The sequence below is a fragment of the Jaculus jaculus genome, chromosome 13 (assembly GCF_020740685.1).
Source record: "Jaculus jaculus isolate mJacJac1 chromosome 13, mJacJac1.mat.Y.cur, whole genome shotgun sequence".
Lineage (NCBI taxonomy): Eukaryota > Metazoa > Chordata > Mammalia > Rodentia > Dipodidae > Jaculus > Jaculus jaculus.
Window position 1 is genome coordinate 75199527 of NC_059114.1, and position 18113 is coordinate 75217639.

The 18113-nt window shown below is 41.7% G+C and overlaps 1 protein-coding gene across 3 annotated transcripts in view; it reads right to left on the minus strand.

Moving 5' to 3' along the window:
• Positions 1–16092: 16092 nt before the first annotated feature.
• The window catches only part of Cdh6 (cadherin 6), a 153686-nt gene continuing 151665 nt past the window's right edge, over positions 16093–18113 (minus strand). For 2 of the 3 annotated variants that reach the window (XM_045132356.1, XM_045132357.1), the window contains exon 12: positions 16093–17597. In XM_045132356.1, the coding sequence (XP_044988291.1) occupies positions 17107–17597 (491 nt within the window). In that variant the 3' untranslated portion in view covers positions 16093–17106. The remainder of the gene's footprint in view (positions 17598–18113) is intronic. The other variant, XM_045132358.1, reaches the window with a different exon arrangement.

The following is an 18113-nucleotide window of genomic DNA, read 5'->3' on the forward strand; positions in this document are numbered from 1 at the left end:
ATGGTAAATCTATTTTTTTTTAAATTATTTATTTATTTATTTGAGAGCTACAGACAGAGAGAAAGACAGAGGGAGAGAGAGAGAATGGGCGCGCCAGGGCTTCCAGCCTCTGCAAACGAACTCCAGACGCGTGCGCCCCCTTGTGCATCTGGCTAACGTGGGACCTGGGGAACCGAGCCTCGAACCGGGGTCCTTAGGCTTCACAGGCAAGCGCTTAACCGCTAAGCCATCTTTCCAGCCCGGTAAATCTATTTTTAGCTGTCTCCGGAGCCTCCACACCGATTTCCAAAATGGCTGCACCAGTTTACATTCTCACCAACAGTAGAAAAACATTCTCCTTTCCCCATACCCTCACCAGCATTGATTGTCATTTGTTTGAGAATGGGTGTGCCAAGGCCTCCATCTACTGCAAATGAACTCTAGATGCATGCACCACTTTGTGCATTTGGCTTTATGTGGGTACTTGGGAATTGAACCCAGAGTGTTAGGCTTTGCAGGCAAACATTTTAACCAGTGAGCCATCTCTCCAGCCTGTCATTTACTTTCTTAATGATAGCTATTTTGACAGGAGTGAGATGGAATCTCAAAGTAGTTTTAATTTGCATTTTCTTGATGGCTAAGGATGTAGACCATATTTTTAGATGTTTATTGGCCAGCTGTATTTCTTCTTTTGAGAATGCTCTATTGAGTTCTAGAGGTTTTTTTTTTTTTTGGATTGAGTTGTTTGAATTCTTATTCTTTAGTTGTTTTGAGTTCTTTGTAAATCCTAGATATTAATCCTCTGTCAGATGCATAGTTGCCAAAGAGTTTCTCCCATTCTATAGGTTGGATCTTTGCTCTATTTGCAGTGTCCTTTGCCATCCAAAAGCTTTGTGTTTTCACCAGGTCCCTGTGGTTGATTAGTCTCACTCCGTGGGTGGCTAGGGTTCTATTCATGATATATCCTTGCTTCCCCTACTTTTCTGTCTTGTACTTTCAGAGTGTCACGTCTGGTATTGAGGTCTTGTGCATGGAGAGAGATAAGGATCTATTTTCATCCATCTACATACAGATATCCAGTTTCCCCAGCACTGTTTATTAAAGTGAATGTCTTTTCTCCAGTAAATGTTTTTGGCGTTTTTATCAAAGATCAGATGGCTGTAGCTGCCTGGGTTTACATCTGGTTCCTCTATTCCATTCCATTGATCTACATATCTGTTTTTGTTACTATGGATATAAAATCTATCTTAAAACCAGGCAGGGTAATATGACCAGCCTTATATTTTGCTCATAATTGCTTTGTCTATTTGAGGGTTTTTTTTTGTGCTCTGGATACATATTTGGATTTTTTTCTTTTCTTTTCTTTTTTGAGGTAGGATCTCACTCTAGCTCAGGCTGACCTGGAACTCACTCTGTAGTCTCAGCTGGCCTCGAACTTATAGTGATCCTCCTATCTCTACTTCCAGAGTGCTGGGATTAAAGGCACGTACCATCATACCTGGTGCAGGGTTTTTTTCTTTCCTATTTCACTGAAGAATGCCATTAGAGTTTTGAAGGGGATTGTATTAAATATGTAGATTGCTTTTGGTAAGGTAGACATTTTTACAATATTGATTTTTCCAACCCATTAACATGGGATGCCTTTCCCTTTCCTAGTGTCTTCTGCAATTTCTCTTCAGAGTAATTTTTTTTATTTTTTTGTTGTTTATTTTTATTTATTTATTTGAGAGAGAGGGAGAGGGAGAGGGAGAGGAGAGAGGGTGTGCCAGGGCTTCTAGCCCCTGCAAAAGAACTCCAGATGTGTGTGCGCCCCCTTGTGCATCTGGCTAACGTGGGACCTGGGGAATTGAGCCTTGAACCGGGGTCCTGAGGCTTCACAGGCAAGCGCTTAACAGCTAAGCTATCTCTCCAGCCCAAGATTGTTTTTTTTTTTTTTTTTGAGGCAGTGCAATAGACTGGCCATTTTAATGTTTGTGTGTGTGTGTGTGTATGTGTGTGTGTGTGTGTGAGAGAGAGAGAGAGAGAGAGAGAGAGAGAGAGAGAGAGAGAGAGAGGGAGAATTGGCATGTTAGGGTCTCCAGCCACTGCAATCGAACTCCGGACAGGACACATGTGTCACCCTCTGTGCATGTGTGACCTTGCATGTTTGCATCACTTTGTGCATCTGGCCTATGTGGGACGTGGAGAGTCAAACATGGGTCCTTAGGCTTCATAGGCAAATGCCTTAACTGCTAAGTCATTTCTCCAGACCTGTTTCAAAGTTTTCATTATAAAGATCCTTCACTTTCTGGTTAGGTTACTTTAGATACTTTAGGTTTTTTTTTTTGTTTTTTAGACTATCATGAATGACAGTGTTTCTCTGATTTCATCCTCAGCATGTTGGTTATTGGTATGTAGGAAGGCTACTGATTTCTCTGTGCTAATTTTGTATCCTGCTATTTTGCTGAAAGCATTTATCAGCTCTAACAGTTTTCTGGTAGTCTTTAGAGTCCATTATGTATAGAATTATATCTCTGAATAATGATAATGTGATCTGTTTCTTTCCAGTTTGTATTCCTTTTATTTGTGTCTCTTGTCTTATTGTTATAGCTAAGACTTATAATACTTTATTAAATAAAAGTGGAGAAAGTAGATACCCCTGTCTTGTTCCTGATTTTAGTGGAAATTCTTCATGTTTTCCCCCATTTAGTATAATGTTGGCTGTAGGTTTGTCATAAATAGCCTTTATTATATTGAGATGATTTCTTCTATTCCCAGTTTCTTTAGGACTTTTATAATGAAGGAATGTTAGATTTTTCTAAAATGCCTTTTCTGCATCTATTGAGATTATCATGTGATTTTTGTCCTTGAATTCATTTATTTGGTATATTACATTTGGGGTCTGGGGCTGCAAATTCAGTTTTCATGCTTGTACAGCAAGTCCTTTATCCACTAAGCCACAATATTATAATTATATAATAATAATAGCAATGCCTTTGCTATTATTGTTATTACTTTTTGCTGCTGCTGCTGTTGTTGCTGTGGTGGAGATTTACCCCAGGGTCTCATACATGCTAGGTAAGCATGGTGCCACTGAGATACATCCTCAGCCACCAAATTATTATTATTTTTTTAAGATTTATTCTTTTTTGTTTATTAGAGACAGAGAGAGTGAGAAATGGGTATACTAGGGCCTCTAGCCACTGCAAATGAACTCCAGAAACATGTGCCACCATGTGCATCTGGCTTACGTGGGACCTGGAGAATTGAACCTGCGTCCTTAGGCTGTGCAGGCATGCGCCATAACCACTAAGCAATCTCTCCAGCCCCACCAAGTTATTTTTTTTTAATTCATTTATTTGAAAGTGATGGACAGACAGAGTAAGAGGCAGAGAGAGTGAGAAATGGGTATACCAGGGCCTCTAGCGACTGCAAACGAACTCCAGAAACATGTGCCACCATGTGCATCTGGATAACGTGGGTCCTGGAGAATCAAGCCTTGAACCGGGGTCCTTAGGCATCACAGGCAAGTGCTTAACCACTAAGCCATCTCTCCAGCCCCCACCAAGTTATTTTTAAAGAAGAAAGATGCTGTTGAATTCTAATGGAGCTAGTCATACTGGATTGCACATATGCATTGTTTGCAGTACAAAGGAATTCTTAAATATACATTTAACTGTGATTTTATATGAGTTTTGTGTAAATGTATTCATAAGTCAGAAAGTACTTTGTCATGTACTTTTTGATATATAATAAAGAAAAAACAATCTTACATATAAAGTTTGCAGGCATACACTTATCACAGATATTCAGAAATCATTAAAGATGGGATCAATTCTTAATACATTATTTAATATTTTTAGATACCATTAACTAATGTAATGTCAGAGGCAGTAAAACATAAGAAGATACTGCTATAAATTAGCATTACGTTGGAAACAGTGACACACTCTGTGATGCCTCAGTTCTTCCTGGGTCTCTGCCAAGCCTTACAAGAGGGAAGAATCAGGTGTCTTCCTTAAGCTTTTGATCTTGACCTTCTGAAAGTGAGAAATAATGGCAATGAAATAAAGAATTCTGATCAATAAAAGTCTGTCTCCTTATTTTGTAGTAGATGGAAGTACCATCAGGGAAGGTTCACATAGAGAAGTGTCATATTTTCCCAGGCATCCGTCAGCACCCGCCCTCTCTCTTAGTGGGTTAGCCGTAAGCATTGGTGATGCCTCATCTTCCTCCTCACCCAGCCTTTGACATCACCTTTGCCTCATGCGATTTAGCTGTAGCATCTGTGAAGACTGTGGGAAAGAGCAAAGGTGAGTTCCTGCTGCTCACAGGAAGCAGGGTTACATCCAGAACTTTCATCCAATTAGAGAACAAGAAGGAGAACATGTTTCTTTCAGTTAATAGGGAAGATGTACAGAAGCTAACTTGCCACACCTACACCCCGCCTAACTGAGCAATTGGCTTTTCTGGTGACATCTCAGACGGCGCATTATGCTGGTGAAGTCTTCATGAGTGGATCCTAACTGCCGGCAAATGTACTTTCTCAGACCTCCAGGAGTGACATAGACGCTGTGGTCTTCAACTCAGAGCATCTGGGCGTGGCAGCAGTCCCTAAGAAGTCTTAGCCTGTATGACACATGTCTCCCCATGGAAGGAAAGGGAGGGCTTAGGGGATGCATGAAACTCATGGGCTCTCCCAGCCCCCCAAAGAAGTGGGCAGGGCTCATGAGGTAAATGAAATCTCTCCCCAAAAGATGTATAAGTGGTTACCTGCTATGCCCAGTTCTCAGCACCCCCTCCAGTAACCACCAAGGAGAACCAAGCAAAGCAAGGAGCTTTATTTCGGGGCTTAAGCTCCAACTCTTGACTTCACTAGTGCAGTGGGTCCATACAAGAGCCCTGGGCAGCAGGGGGCTAGGGTTTTTATAGGGATTTGAACAAAGAAGTAGGGAGAAGTAGGGGAATGGTCACATGATTTGTTGACTTAAGCAGTAACTGCACTTGTATTTTTCTGATAGGCTTAAGATGTTGGTGGGCAGGGGGCAAGGGGGATTCCAAGCAGATTAGGTAACCTTTATTGTGATTGGCTATGTGTATCAAAGAACTTTAAGCAGACTTATTTTGAGTAAACTTATCTATGACCACAGGAAGGCACAGTGCAGACAGTCCATTCCCTTATCAGGAGACTGACCTTGCTGGGAAGCAGAAACTTTGGCCTATTGATGATTCTGAGGCCTATTATGGCTTCCTGAGTCCTTCATACCATTTTCTTGGAGGGAGACTCTCCTTTCTTTTTCTCAATTTTATTTTTATTTATGTATTAGGGACAGGGGAGAAAGAGAGAGGGAGAGAGGGTGCTCCAGGGCCTCTAGCCATTGCAAATGAACTCCAGACACATGTACCACCTTGTGCATCATGGGATCTGGAAAATTGAACCTGGGTCCTTAAGCTTCTCAGGCAAGCACCTTAACTGCTGAGCCATCTCTGTAGCCTAGAGACTCTCCTTTCTTGGTGTAGCTGCCTTTTAAGTTGTCTATGCTCCTGGAAGCAATCCCTCAACTGTGCTTCTGTAAGCAACCCTAATTAAACTCATTAGTTCACCAAGCTAGGGTTAGGTCGAATAATTTAATTTGGTCTGTTGTGGGTGCCCTGGGAGTGAACAGACATTTGTCTACAACTCCCCAAGAAAAGTCAAACAACGCTGAGACAATCAACTTAAGGAACAACTTATTACAAGGTTCTTGGCTCCAGACATTTCAGTACATGGTCATGTGGCCCTGTCGCTATGGGCCTGGGGTGACACAGTGGATCATGGCAGAAGCATGTGTTGCAAAAAGGCTGTTCATCTCATGGTGGCCAGAAAGCAGAGAGGGAGGTGAAGAATCCTAGGTCCCTGCAGCACCTTCAAGGGTATTTATCTTTTCCATTGACTTCTTTGCATCAGGCCTAACCTCAATAGGTCAAGTTATTTCCTAATAGCACCATTGCGGAGCTCCAAGCTTTTAGCCCTTGGGTTTAGAGGTGCCTAGAAAACCCAACTATAACAGCCTCCTTTCCTCTAGTCACATAGATAGACAGTATGTACTAATTACAGCCTGCCTCCTCCCCCTCCACCGTGGGGCATTGCGACTCTACAGAGAGCCAGCTGCAATCTGAGCTTGGAAGTGTCTGTGTTATCAAGATTATGCTTACATAAACAATTAGGACTTTTGCATATTGTGTGGAATTTGATATTTCTTGGGGATATATATTTTTTTTCCCTAACAGCACTGTTTCAGTTTTATAATAAGAATTAGTTGGGTAATTGGGGTTAATAGGCAAAAATTTGCTTTTCAGTCTCTCTCCACACCCCCCCCCCCGCCCCACCCGTTGGAGACTTGGGCCTGATCTCATGCAGAGGAATGTCTTTGGGGCTGCAGCCATCAGCAAAGCAGGGGCCATCATCGTTAGGATTTGGATAAGGAAAGAAAAATCTTTCCTCTCCCCACAAATATCCACTCAAATGGATGGAATTGGATGTACATGCCAAGGATGGCAGGATGGCAAAACTTGTATTAAGAGAAGAGAGTTTAATTAGAATTCTTGTGATGAGGACCTACGGGCAAATGACCTTACTTTCTTTGTTCATGAAATGGGAATGGAACAGCCTATTGTACAGAGACTTTATTAAGTAATATATATGATAGTTATTTCTAAAGTGCTGTATGAAAAGTAAGGCATTATTATCAGGCAGCTAAGCAAAGTTAAAAGCTTTAATAAAACCTATCCTTTACTGACTGTAGGGAGACATTTTTTTTTAAACCAATGTGCAAACAAGACATGTTCGCCTTTAAAAGTTAAGTTTTTGAGACTCAATGACTCAGGAAGCAATAAAGATGATCTAATATGTCAAGGGAGACATTTTAAAAAGGAATAAGTATATTATAGAGAGAAGTAGGAGACAATCTACTTCTCTTAAAAGAGCCATATCTATTCATAGCATATTTAGAAAAGTGTTGGGTTTGGGAATATGAAACCTAGAAAAGTGCTATAAAGAATCAGAGCACTACGCAGTACAAGATGTTTAGTAGGGCAAACTATGATTAACAATGGCACGATAAGTTATGGCAGCCCTTGATCAAAGATCTGTGTCTGCTATCATGCCCTGTCACGTTGACCTATGTTTACAGGATTTCTGAAAAACATGAGTGTAAAAGTCCAGGAATATTACCCGGGGGAGACATTTCAACCAATAACTTAATATCATAATTGTGTAAACAAGGGACTCATGCTTACTGGCACAGACCTCTGAAAGATATGAGCTGGTTATAAAGCAGGCTGTATTTTAGCATCTTAAATTATTCTAAAATTTTGACAACTTCAAGACCAAAAGGCTCTTCCAAATATTGGTGGTGAGTAGTACTCAACAAAACTTAGAATAAGGGCTGATGAGATGGCTCAGCTGTTAAGGTGCTTGCCTACAAAGCCTAATGACCTGGGTTCAGATCCCCAGGACCCACGTAAAGCCAGATGCACTAAGAGGCACATGTGACTGGAGTTTGTTTGCAGTGACTGAAGGTCCTGGTGCACCTATCTGTCTCTCTCTGCTTGCAAATAAATTTAAAAAAGTTAAAAAGCCAAACAAGGGCTAGAGGGATGGTTTAGCAGATTGTTAAGCTCCTTAAGCTTACCTGCAAAGCCAAAGGTCCCAGGTTGGATTCCCCAATGCCAGATGCACAAGGTGGCCCATGCATCTGGTGTTCATTTGCAGTGGCTAAGAGGCTCTGCCACACCCATTCTCAAATAAATAATAATAATAAATACAGAAAAAGCCAACCCCCCCCCCAAAAAAAAACTTACAATGAAAGAAAACAGTTTTTTTTTTTTTCTTTCTTCGAGGTAGGGTCTCTCTCTAGCTCAGACTGACCTGGAATTCACTATGTAGTCTCAGGGTGACCTTGAACTCATGATGATCTTCCTACCTCTGCCTCCCGAGTGCTGGGGGTTAAAGGCGTGTGCCACCATGCCCGGCCCAGAAAACGCACTCTATTTTTGTTTTGTGTGTGTTTGTGTACAGGTGCATGAGCACACTTACTCAGGTGAGTGAGGATGCACGCACGCACCCGCGTGATCGTGGAGGTCAGAGGACAAGTCTCGGCTCAATCCTCACTGGCCCACCTGATCGGAGGGAGGCTTCTCTCACTGCTCCTCTTCACTGTGCTTACGAAGAGCATGAGGGAAATGCTCCTGGCTCCGCCTCCCAGCTCACTGTCAGCCTGCTGGCAAGTCCCCCACAGCCTCTTGGCTTTCTTTTACATGGAATCTGGGAATGGAGCCCCGTAATCAGGATTGCTTGTGTGATGTCCCAGCCCAGAACTTGGATCCTTCTAAAAATGTTTTATTTTTATTTGTTTGAGAGAGAGAGAGAAGGAGAGAGAGAGAGAGAGAGAGAGACAGAATGGGCACACCAAGGCCTCTAGCCACTGTAAATGAACTGCAGACACTTGCACCACCTTGTGCATCTGGCTTACATGGGTACTGGGGAATCGAACTTGGGCCCTTAGGCTTCACAGGCAAGCACCTTAACTGCTAAGCCATCCCTCCAGCCTGTAAACAGACTCTTAACTAGAGAACTTCATCTCTTATGTTTGGGATGGCACACAGTGAACATTATTCTATTGTTGATGGCTGCTTAGAGTATTCCAGTAAGGCATTCTAAAGTTACACTTAGGAGATCAATGAGTGTGGTGATTGATTAGTAACGTCTGCTAGGGGGTTGAAATCAGGGATGGTGGGCAAACACCTGCTTAGATGGATTTCGACTTGAAACCAAGATTGAAATTATACATGACTTTCTACTTTCTCTCCTGATAATTCCCTCATAGTTGTTATGGGATGTGGGTTTTTTTTTTTTTTTTGTGTGTGTGTGTGTGTGTCTCCAATGGGGTGAGAATTTCAGAAAGACACCGTGAGATTGACAAGGATTGAAGTTATAGGCAGCAAAGATCACTAGTGCTGGGCAGCATCACAGGGGCTTTGTTCCAGGGTTATCTTGGAGGCGACGTGTATCTGATGCCATCAGAACAAGAGGGAGGAAGGACTTCAGCCCCTCTGGTTTTGCAGGGAGTGAGAAATCGACTTTATGGAGACTTTTTAGCTTTCATCTCTTGTGGGCACCAGGGTTAGTAAAATTACAACACACAGTGATTCGCTGTGGCATTGGGAAAGAGCTTTTCCTACCTAACTGTCTGCCCAAATTCTGCTTTTGGAATTGGTTTCATGAAGCCGTTGCCTTGTGTTCTCAGACTGCGCTGCCACTAGATCAGGGAAGTGTCCCAGCCTTGTGTAGATTACTGGCTCTGTCTACGGCTTTAGGGAAGTCACAGTTCTGAGTGTGGCACACGGCTGGGTTAAATGTAGAGAGACTTGGCTCTAGCAGATGTGCCCAACAAGTGGCCCAATACAAAATTACAACAGACTTAAAACATTATGAGATATTTTTGATATTTTTTTTTTGTGTGTGTGTGTGTGGAATTCTACTGTGAACTTTGTGGATGACAATGTTATGTCTCCATGTCGACGAGCAGGACAAGCCTGCCACAGCACTGGGCAGGCTACTGTACAGCAGCTGGCCCAACTTTCACAAGTGCATTCGAGCAGCATCTTTTCCTTCTGTGAGCTTCTGCTCCTGGGCATGTTAACTTCAAGCCAAATGACAAAATATCGAGACCAAAAACAAACAGTGGCTGGAGAGATGGCTGAGCTGTAAAGGCACTTCCCTGAAAAACCATAGGACCCAGGTTTGATTCCCCATTACTCACGTAAACCAGATGCACAAGGCGGCACATGCTTCTGGAGTTTATTTGCAATAGCTAGAGCCCCTGGTATGCCCATTCTTTCTTTCTCTCTCCCCCTCTCTCAAATAAGTATATAAATAAATAATATATATGCATTTTAAAAATGGCAAAACCTGGCCTTTATGGCATTTATTCCTTCTGATGCCACGTGGCTTTTCAAGCCTTGCCATCTTCAGGCATCCTTGTCTTTTCTCCCTCTCTAGTTAGTCTGATTCTATCTCCCCTTATGCCAATCCTGCTAATTGCTAAGCCTCCTCCAAAGCCCTTATGTGGGCATAAACATTAAAAAAATTCCTCTGAATACTTTCCTCAGTGTCTTTCTTAAGATATGCCCACATCACCTTCTAGTGTGCACCCTATGTAGGAGCTCATCTTTTCCTCCTGGGCCAGATGCTTCTGCAGAGAAGGGAACATACACTAGTGTGGCTTACTGTCAAATTTTGCACAGCACACGGTGGAGTTCCGAATCTACAGGAAATAAATGAATGAATAAATAAGCAAAAAATCCCTTTGGCAAGACTATAAATTGTCTTAGTTAAAAAAAATTTATGAGGGCTGGAGACATGGCTTAGATGGTTAAGCGCTTGCCTGTGAAGCCTAAGGACCCTGGTTTGAGGCTCGATTCCCCAGGACCCACGTTAGCCAGATGCACAAGGGGGCGCACGTGTCTGGAGTTCATTTGCAGTGGCTGGAGGCCCTGACATGCCCATTCTCTTTTTCTCTCTCTCTGCCTCTTTTTCTCTCTGTCTGCTGCTCTCAAATAAATAATAATAATAATAATAATAATAATAATAATAAACTTTAAAAAATGTTGTGAAATTGTCTCCGTAGAAAGAAAAGGGAGGCAGCTGAAAAAAAGAATAAGGATGCAAAGTGCTAGAGCTCTGAATATGCTGAAAGCATTTCATTTACTCATATCAGAATATTGGAAGGATTTTTATTCTTATTTCCCTGTACTTTTTCTTTTCTTTTTAAAATGAGAGATCCATGGGCAATTGTTTTTATGGGGGTAAAACAAGAGATGGAGATTTGGGAAGGACACAAGTATAGAACTGTCATCATGTTTTAAAACATAAAGCAATTACCACAAGGGTAAGTAGTTTTAAAAAAATTTAAAAAAAAATTTTTGGTTTATTTATTTATTTGAGAGCAACAGACACACAGAGAGAAAGAGACAGAGAGAGAGAGAGAGAGAGAGAGAGAGAGAGAGAGAGAGAGAGAGAAAGAGAGAGAGAGAGAAAGAGAGAGAGAGAGAGAGAGAATGGGCGCCCCAGGGCTTCCAGCCATTGTAAACGAACCCCAGACACGTGCACCCCCTTGTGCATCTGGGTAACGTGGGTCCTGGGGAACCGAGCCTCGAACCGGGGTCCTTAGGCTTCACAGGCAAGCGCTTAACCGCTAAGCCATCTCTCCAGCCCAGTAGTTTTGTTCTTAATACAGTAATGTCATAAGTAACAGAATTGTTGGTGTTCCAGCAGTAGGAAGTGTAGGGCAGTGAGTGCCAGTGGTATATATTGCTGGCTAAAAGAAATGATTGTTTACAAGCTAATTATTGCATAGCAAACCAGCTTTAGTTAGCTGTCTGAGAAGAGAGATAAGGTATGTCAGCGTCTACATTAAAAATAAGTCCATGATTATAAACCATAGTTTGAGAGAATTGAAAAAAAATAACAACTTAGAAAAAAACAGTTTATTAAGTAATATCATATAAATAACTTGTTACAAAAATTGATTTGCAAAAGGCATATTTACTCTGTGAGAAATCACTTTTTAAATTGCATTCTTTTCAAATTTATAAGACTAAGAAAACAAAACAAAATAAAAGAAGCCATTTCAAGGAGTGCATATCTGCCATTCGATTACAATATAAGGCTCAGCTGCACTGAGCTAAAACGTCATTGTTTCAACTCCATTCTCCTAGTACAGAAAACCTTCCCGAGTAACCTGTGAAGTTATGAAAGTCTGCCTAGCCAGACGTGTGGATGGAAAGTGAGCAGGAATGTTTCCATTCATTCTTGTTGCTGAAGGCATGAATGATACTGAGAAAAGCAACATGAACGGAACACTCAGCCGGTAAATCTCTGAGAGTGGCATCAGCCTCAGATTATACGAGGAAGTATTTTTAATTAAATACAATCAATACCAAAAAGCCTTTATTTTCTTGGTTTAAAGTCACAAATCACAGTAGGAGAATGCCAAATTGCCTTAGCTTGGTATTACTAAAGACACAAATAGCATTTGTTATAAGGCCTATTCAGATATAGTTTACTTTCAAAGCAATGAATATAATCGCAAACTGAACAGTACAGTGGGTTTGAAGTGTTCTTGTGTCTCTTTTGAGCAGATCCATTATACATTAGCTATATAGCATTCCTGTGAATGCCTAGTAATTCTATACATTTGATTCTTTAATAACACTAAACTAATAGATCATAGAAAACTAAAAGCTTATCGAAGGTGCCTCCAGATATATTTACATACATAGCATAGTCTCACAAGAAAAGACCAAGATCTCATTACAGTGGAATGCTTTTTTCTACAACACTGGGTCCATGCCTCATTTGTCAAATTAACCCCATTTGAAGGGACATTTGAGTTTGTGGTCCATGGTTTTTTTTTTTTTTTAATGGAATTAAGCAACTTGTAAAAGCTCTTTTGAAATTAATCTAATAACCCAGTGGCTCTTCGGCTAAGTGCTTCGGTCCTGTCTGAGATACAGTGGGTAATAGTCTTTGTTTCCATTTGACCTCCTCTCTACACTTTCATCTACTGGCTCTGTCAGGCTAACATTCCCCCCCCCCCCCCCGCAAATTAGAAGATGAAAATGCGTCATAAATAAGGTATTACAAAATGAGGAGTAGATTAAAGATGGTCTCAGCAATGCTTAAATTCAATCGATGATGCAGAGACCATAAACTTCTGGCTCTAAAAATGAGCTATTTCTCTATTAACTTTTAACAAGTGTGTGAGTCAATGTATTTGCTTTCTAAGAGGAAATTACTCTCCGCATTAAATATGGTTGGGGTCTTGTGTTTTCAGTAGAGAATTATCCCTTTCGAGTTATTTCCCTCATGAAGTTGTCAAAGGGAGACTCAAAATGCTGCAGCTGTCAAAATCACTGGACTTTAAGGAGACCACAGTGTAATTCTGCTTTTCAGACCTTAGGTAACAGTTCATTTTCCTTGGAGACTCACATACTGAGTGTTAATCTTCCTACTCTTATAATCTGATAAGGAAGATTGGGGTGTAATGTTAATTTCAATACAGTAGATTGCTTGCATTTGGAGTCTCCTGTCATGATGTGACAATTCAAGAAAGATTTCATCTAGATAAAGCATAAAAATTAAAATCACACAAAAATGATCCTTTTCAGAGGGTTCCTTTCAAAACCAGTGGGGATCATGACTTTTTCCAAAGTAATTACACCACTTTAAAGCTAGTGATTAGGGTAAGAGAATTTATTTGGTGGTTACATTCCTGAGGAAAAGGGATTCAGCTGATAAGGGTGAGTGCCTCTTTTAAATACTAGTTTGCTCCTAGAAATCAACTCTTCTCTCTCCACTGTGCTTCGCTTCTTTTCTTTTCTTTCTTTCTTTCTTTCTTTCTTTCTTTCATACTCAGGTGTACAGAATCTAAGAATGTCTCCTTGGTACTTAGTTTACACATCATCATCCCCAAGGAAATATCCATTTTGTGATAATGGTAATACATGATAATGTCCAGCCATTCAGGGCATATGACATCTTTTTGTATGTTGAGTAAAGTAATAGGAGCATTACAAAGTTATTTTGGATCCACAAGATTTGGATGCTCCTAAGATATAGAGTCAATTTTAAGAACTTCCTGCATAAACTTTTTAGGAACTGGAAATGGAAACTAAGTCACATATTTTTATACTGAGTTAAAAATTGAATCATCAGCTTTGTTCCATCTGAAAATGGAGTCCTTCACCTCTCTTTAGGCATGCAGACTACAGAACCAGGAACACCGACAGAAGGATTTACTTACAAGGGCCACATTTTCTCTCCTGTAGCTTATGAAAGCAACTTTACCTCACTCACATTTGTGCTGATTTGAGGACAAATTTCAGACTTTGTGCAGAAAGTGGGCAAGAAAGTGAAAGGGTTTTAAGCTTATGTGCAACGGCTTAATAGTTTAGAAATTTTGACTCATTCTAGGGAACATCTCAGTCATTTAATCAGCCTTTGTTTTTTCCCCTCTTCCTCCACAAAGTTTTCACATTGGCTCAGGACCTATCAAATAAGAAATCTGCCCATGGAGTGATGCTTGCCCTGGTATTTTGATGGGAAGGAAGTGAGTTTGCACAGGAGCCATAGAGTTGGGCTCTCTTTGTTTGCATTACGTCAAGGACTCTTGAATGAAAATGTCTGTCTGACTTGACACTTACAGGACTCAGAAGTAAATATCCAATGGCCCAATTTCCCACAGATTTATTTCATCACCAATCTTCATGGTAAGACATTGACCAACTTATTTTGATTTTACGTCATATTACTCATTCTTGGTACAATGTGTCATCTTTGGGGTGATGAAATACATTGCCCTACTGTGTTTTGGATACCCTAATGTAGAACTTCTCTTCAAAGGAGATAGTCATCTTTATACTGAACCAGTGGAAATTGCTCATATCAACTCTTAGAAAGTCCAGTTAACACAGAAAGCTCAAAAAGACAACTTTTAACGACACCTTTCAAGCACTATGCTTCTGGCTTCAATTTGTTATGTGACATAAGACATAAGGAAAGAGCACACTTTAATTTTACAATAGACCACGTGATCAAAGTGCTGCTCTAGTGCTGTTTCTAGTTCTTATTACTTCTCTGAGGCTTTTTCAACACTTACCGGTGACTATAGTTCTCAGGGCAGTGAAGCCCTGTAGCAGTGCTCTGTCCACATTCCCGTATGTGTGCGTGTGCATGGGTGTGTGTTTGTGGATGAAGAATTGGGAAGGGAAAACCCTTAAATACCCCAAACATGAAATACAGGTTAGTATACTGGGTTGTCCATTACAAAATAAGAAACCATTCAGGAACCATAATATGGTTGTAAAAAAAAAATTCACTCTAGGGGCTGGAGAGATGGCTTAGCAGTTAAGGCGCTGACCTGTGAAGCCTAAGGATGCAGGTTCGAATCCCCAGGACCCATGTAAGCCAGATGCACAAAGTGGCACAGGTGTCTGGAGTTTGTTTGCAGTGGTTGGAGGCCCTGGGCGCACCCATTCTCTTTATCTGTCCATCTGTCGTCTGTCTGTCTCTCTCTCAAAAATAACTAATGAAATAAAAATTCTACATTTCTCTTGTTTTAAAGGTGCCACTTTGACTTCCTGTTTATTTAAAAGTCATAACAGGGACTTTCCAAACAGTAAGTGTGCTGATAGGACAATATCCCTAAATGAGGTGACACTGAGATTATGTCTATAAAATTAACATTAACGGAAAATTAGTCCTTATGACTAATAAGAAAAGTCAGCATAGTTGTAAGTATATATATTATGTATACAGAGCTTATCTTTTAAGTTTTAAAACATGGGAGTTTTCATTACAGTACTTTGGAACTTTTGATGACAGCACAATATGATTCTAATAAGAGTCCTTCGAATCTCCATCTGAAATAAGTGGTTTGAACCTTGGGGAAGGAATAGTTCATTTTATATGGGTCCTCTGACTATGAGTCTAATTGCACAATTCAAGAAGATATAGATTAGAGAGATTTTACATTACTTTTCTGTCATCGTTTGAGATCATTCACTTTATCATCAGTTCAAAGATAAAGATGGCAGGGTTCCATGGAAGCAAAGTTAAAAACAATGGGAAAAATATTCATACTTCTAAACGCAACTATCATTTTCATCTCAACTGTCAACACTTTTGTGGCAGAGACTCCAGGCTCTCCCTTTGTAAGCATCTTCCAAATGTGGAATATATGGGCATTGTCTGTTTATTCCTTTGTCACATTGTTGTAGACGTTTAGCTGTTTCCAGGTGCCAAGGACACATACTAGGTTCAGATGTGACTGGGGGGTAACCACTTTCTTAAGCTCCAAGGCAGGATTTGAGTTTTATTTAACCTAACCTTACTAGGCGGAGTTAGCTGTGTAAGAAGCTTCGAAGAACATAAGTTATGCACTCTGCTGCTTCTCTTGGGTATAGAAGAATCATAACACCTACATACACGGACAGCATGTCTTAGACAATTCTTTGTTACTTTCAAACTATTACGCTAATTTCTCATGAGCTCACTAATAGTTGAAAGAAGTTTCAGTGATCCGTGATACATTTGGTGGCCCAAACTTTAAAATATGCTAAATGTTGCCTCCGTTAACTTTTTTTTTTTTTTTTGTTAAATTTAAAGCTACTTTGCTCTTTTATTTGGTGTGATGGCAAGCTTTTACATGGTCCATATATATATATCAAAATACGAATAGGCAGTCTTACTTCTTTATGACTGGTTACCTTTGAACATGACCGTTTCATTTTACTTCCATTCCTTAAGAGAAGTGAGAATCATAAAAAAAAAAACAAAAAACAAAAAACAAAAAACCCTATGGCTTCAATGTTACAAATAGTAGGTGGTACGGGAAACAGTTCTTAAAGTACAAGTAAGATGGTGCACTGTCACTTTAAATTCATTGACGGACATGCACACCCTCACCTAGTCTTGTGTAGTTTATTATTATCTCCTTGTGAGCTGATCTACCAGGAACGACTCCCCCGTTGTTCCTCCCTTTTCTTTTAACTAAAACTGTATTTTCATCATGAGTGCCCACGCCCTTCCCCCACCGGCACGTGGAACGCGGAGTTGGAGCAGTGGGGGCTGGCCCAGTTGACGGCAGCAAACAGACACCCCCAGGACCAGCATTCGGGGTGAGGTCCCCCCTCACCCCAAGCTGCCCTCTCCACCGCCCACCGGGGGCCTTTGCTTACACTGGATGAACTCAAAAAGTTTAAAAAAAAAAAAAGAAAAGAAAAGAAAGAAAGAAAACTTGCCTCTTGGAAGCTCATAAAAATGTACCAGGAATTAAAGAAAAAAAAAAAAAGAAGCAACAATAATACAAATAAAAGGACTTTTAACGTTGGATCCAGGCGGACTTGCTGCAGCCATTGGCTTTGGAACCGGGCACCGCCCCCCTCCTCGTCCCGGAGCACCCTGAATAGTGGGAGAAATAGAAAGAAAGAGCCACTTGCACGGATTTCTGTGTCACACGGGGAAATAATAAAAATAATAATAATAATAAAAATAATAATGATTAAAAAAAAAAAACAAACAAACGAACAATAAAAGGCAACGGGTCAGGCGTCCTTGTCGCTGTCCGCCCCCGCGTACAGGTCGGCCAGCTTCTGGAAGCGGGGTCCCCAGTCGCCCAGGTAGTCGTAGTCCTGGTCGCCGTCGCTGGCCGCCGACTCCAGCGAGCTCAGCGACGCGGCCGGCGAGCCCGCGCCCTCGTACGCGTAGGTGGCCAGCGAGTCGTAGGGCGGCGCGGCGGGGTCGGCGTCGTGCTCCCGCAGCCGCGCGCGGATGAAGGCGCGCACGTCCGCGCTGTCGGCGGCCGGCGGAGTCCGCGGCGGCAGCAGCCGCGCCTCGGGCGCCACGTCGCGGCGGGGCTGGCCGTCCTCCAGGGCCGCGGGGTTGCGCAGCGTGCCGATGTCGAAGGCCTGCGTGTCCTCCTCGCCGCCGCCCTCGTCGTTGTAGCTCACGATGTTGTCCCTGATGTCCTCCTTGGACAGGATCAGCGGCTCCTTCTTCCGCTGCCTTTTCAGGGCCGCGAACAGCACCGCTGTCACTGGAGGCACAAGAGCAGAAAGGACAGAGAGAGACAGAGAGAGAAAGGAAGAAAGAAAGGAAGGAAGAAAGAGAAACCAGAAAGAGGGAAGGGAAGTTAATGTTCCACCCAGTGAAACGTGCGCAAACAGACGCGGCGCTGGAAGTTGCAAAAGTTCTCCTGGAAGGCCGCGGACTCCAACGCTCACACACCTTTAAGGGTGCGCTTGTCCCTCCATCTGGAATCGCATCTGGACCCCAAGAAGTGCAGTGACTCTTTGAAAGAAGGCTATCATGTCATTCTTTTTTTTTGCCAGTAACTCCTGTTTTTTTTTTTTTTTTCTCTTGGCTTTGGAATTAACTCCTTTCAAGGCTAGAAAATAATCATTTTAAAGGGACCCGTTATGGTGCATGGTGAGCGTACTGAAATAAAAGTGCAAATTATGCCAAGCACCTAGAATGCTCGCGCATTGGTTATAAGGACAAGACTGGCACCTTTGAGGATGTGTCAGAAGGGTGTGCGCAACTCCACGTCCAA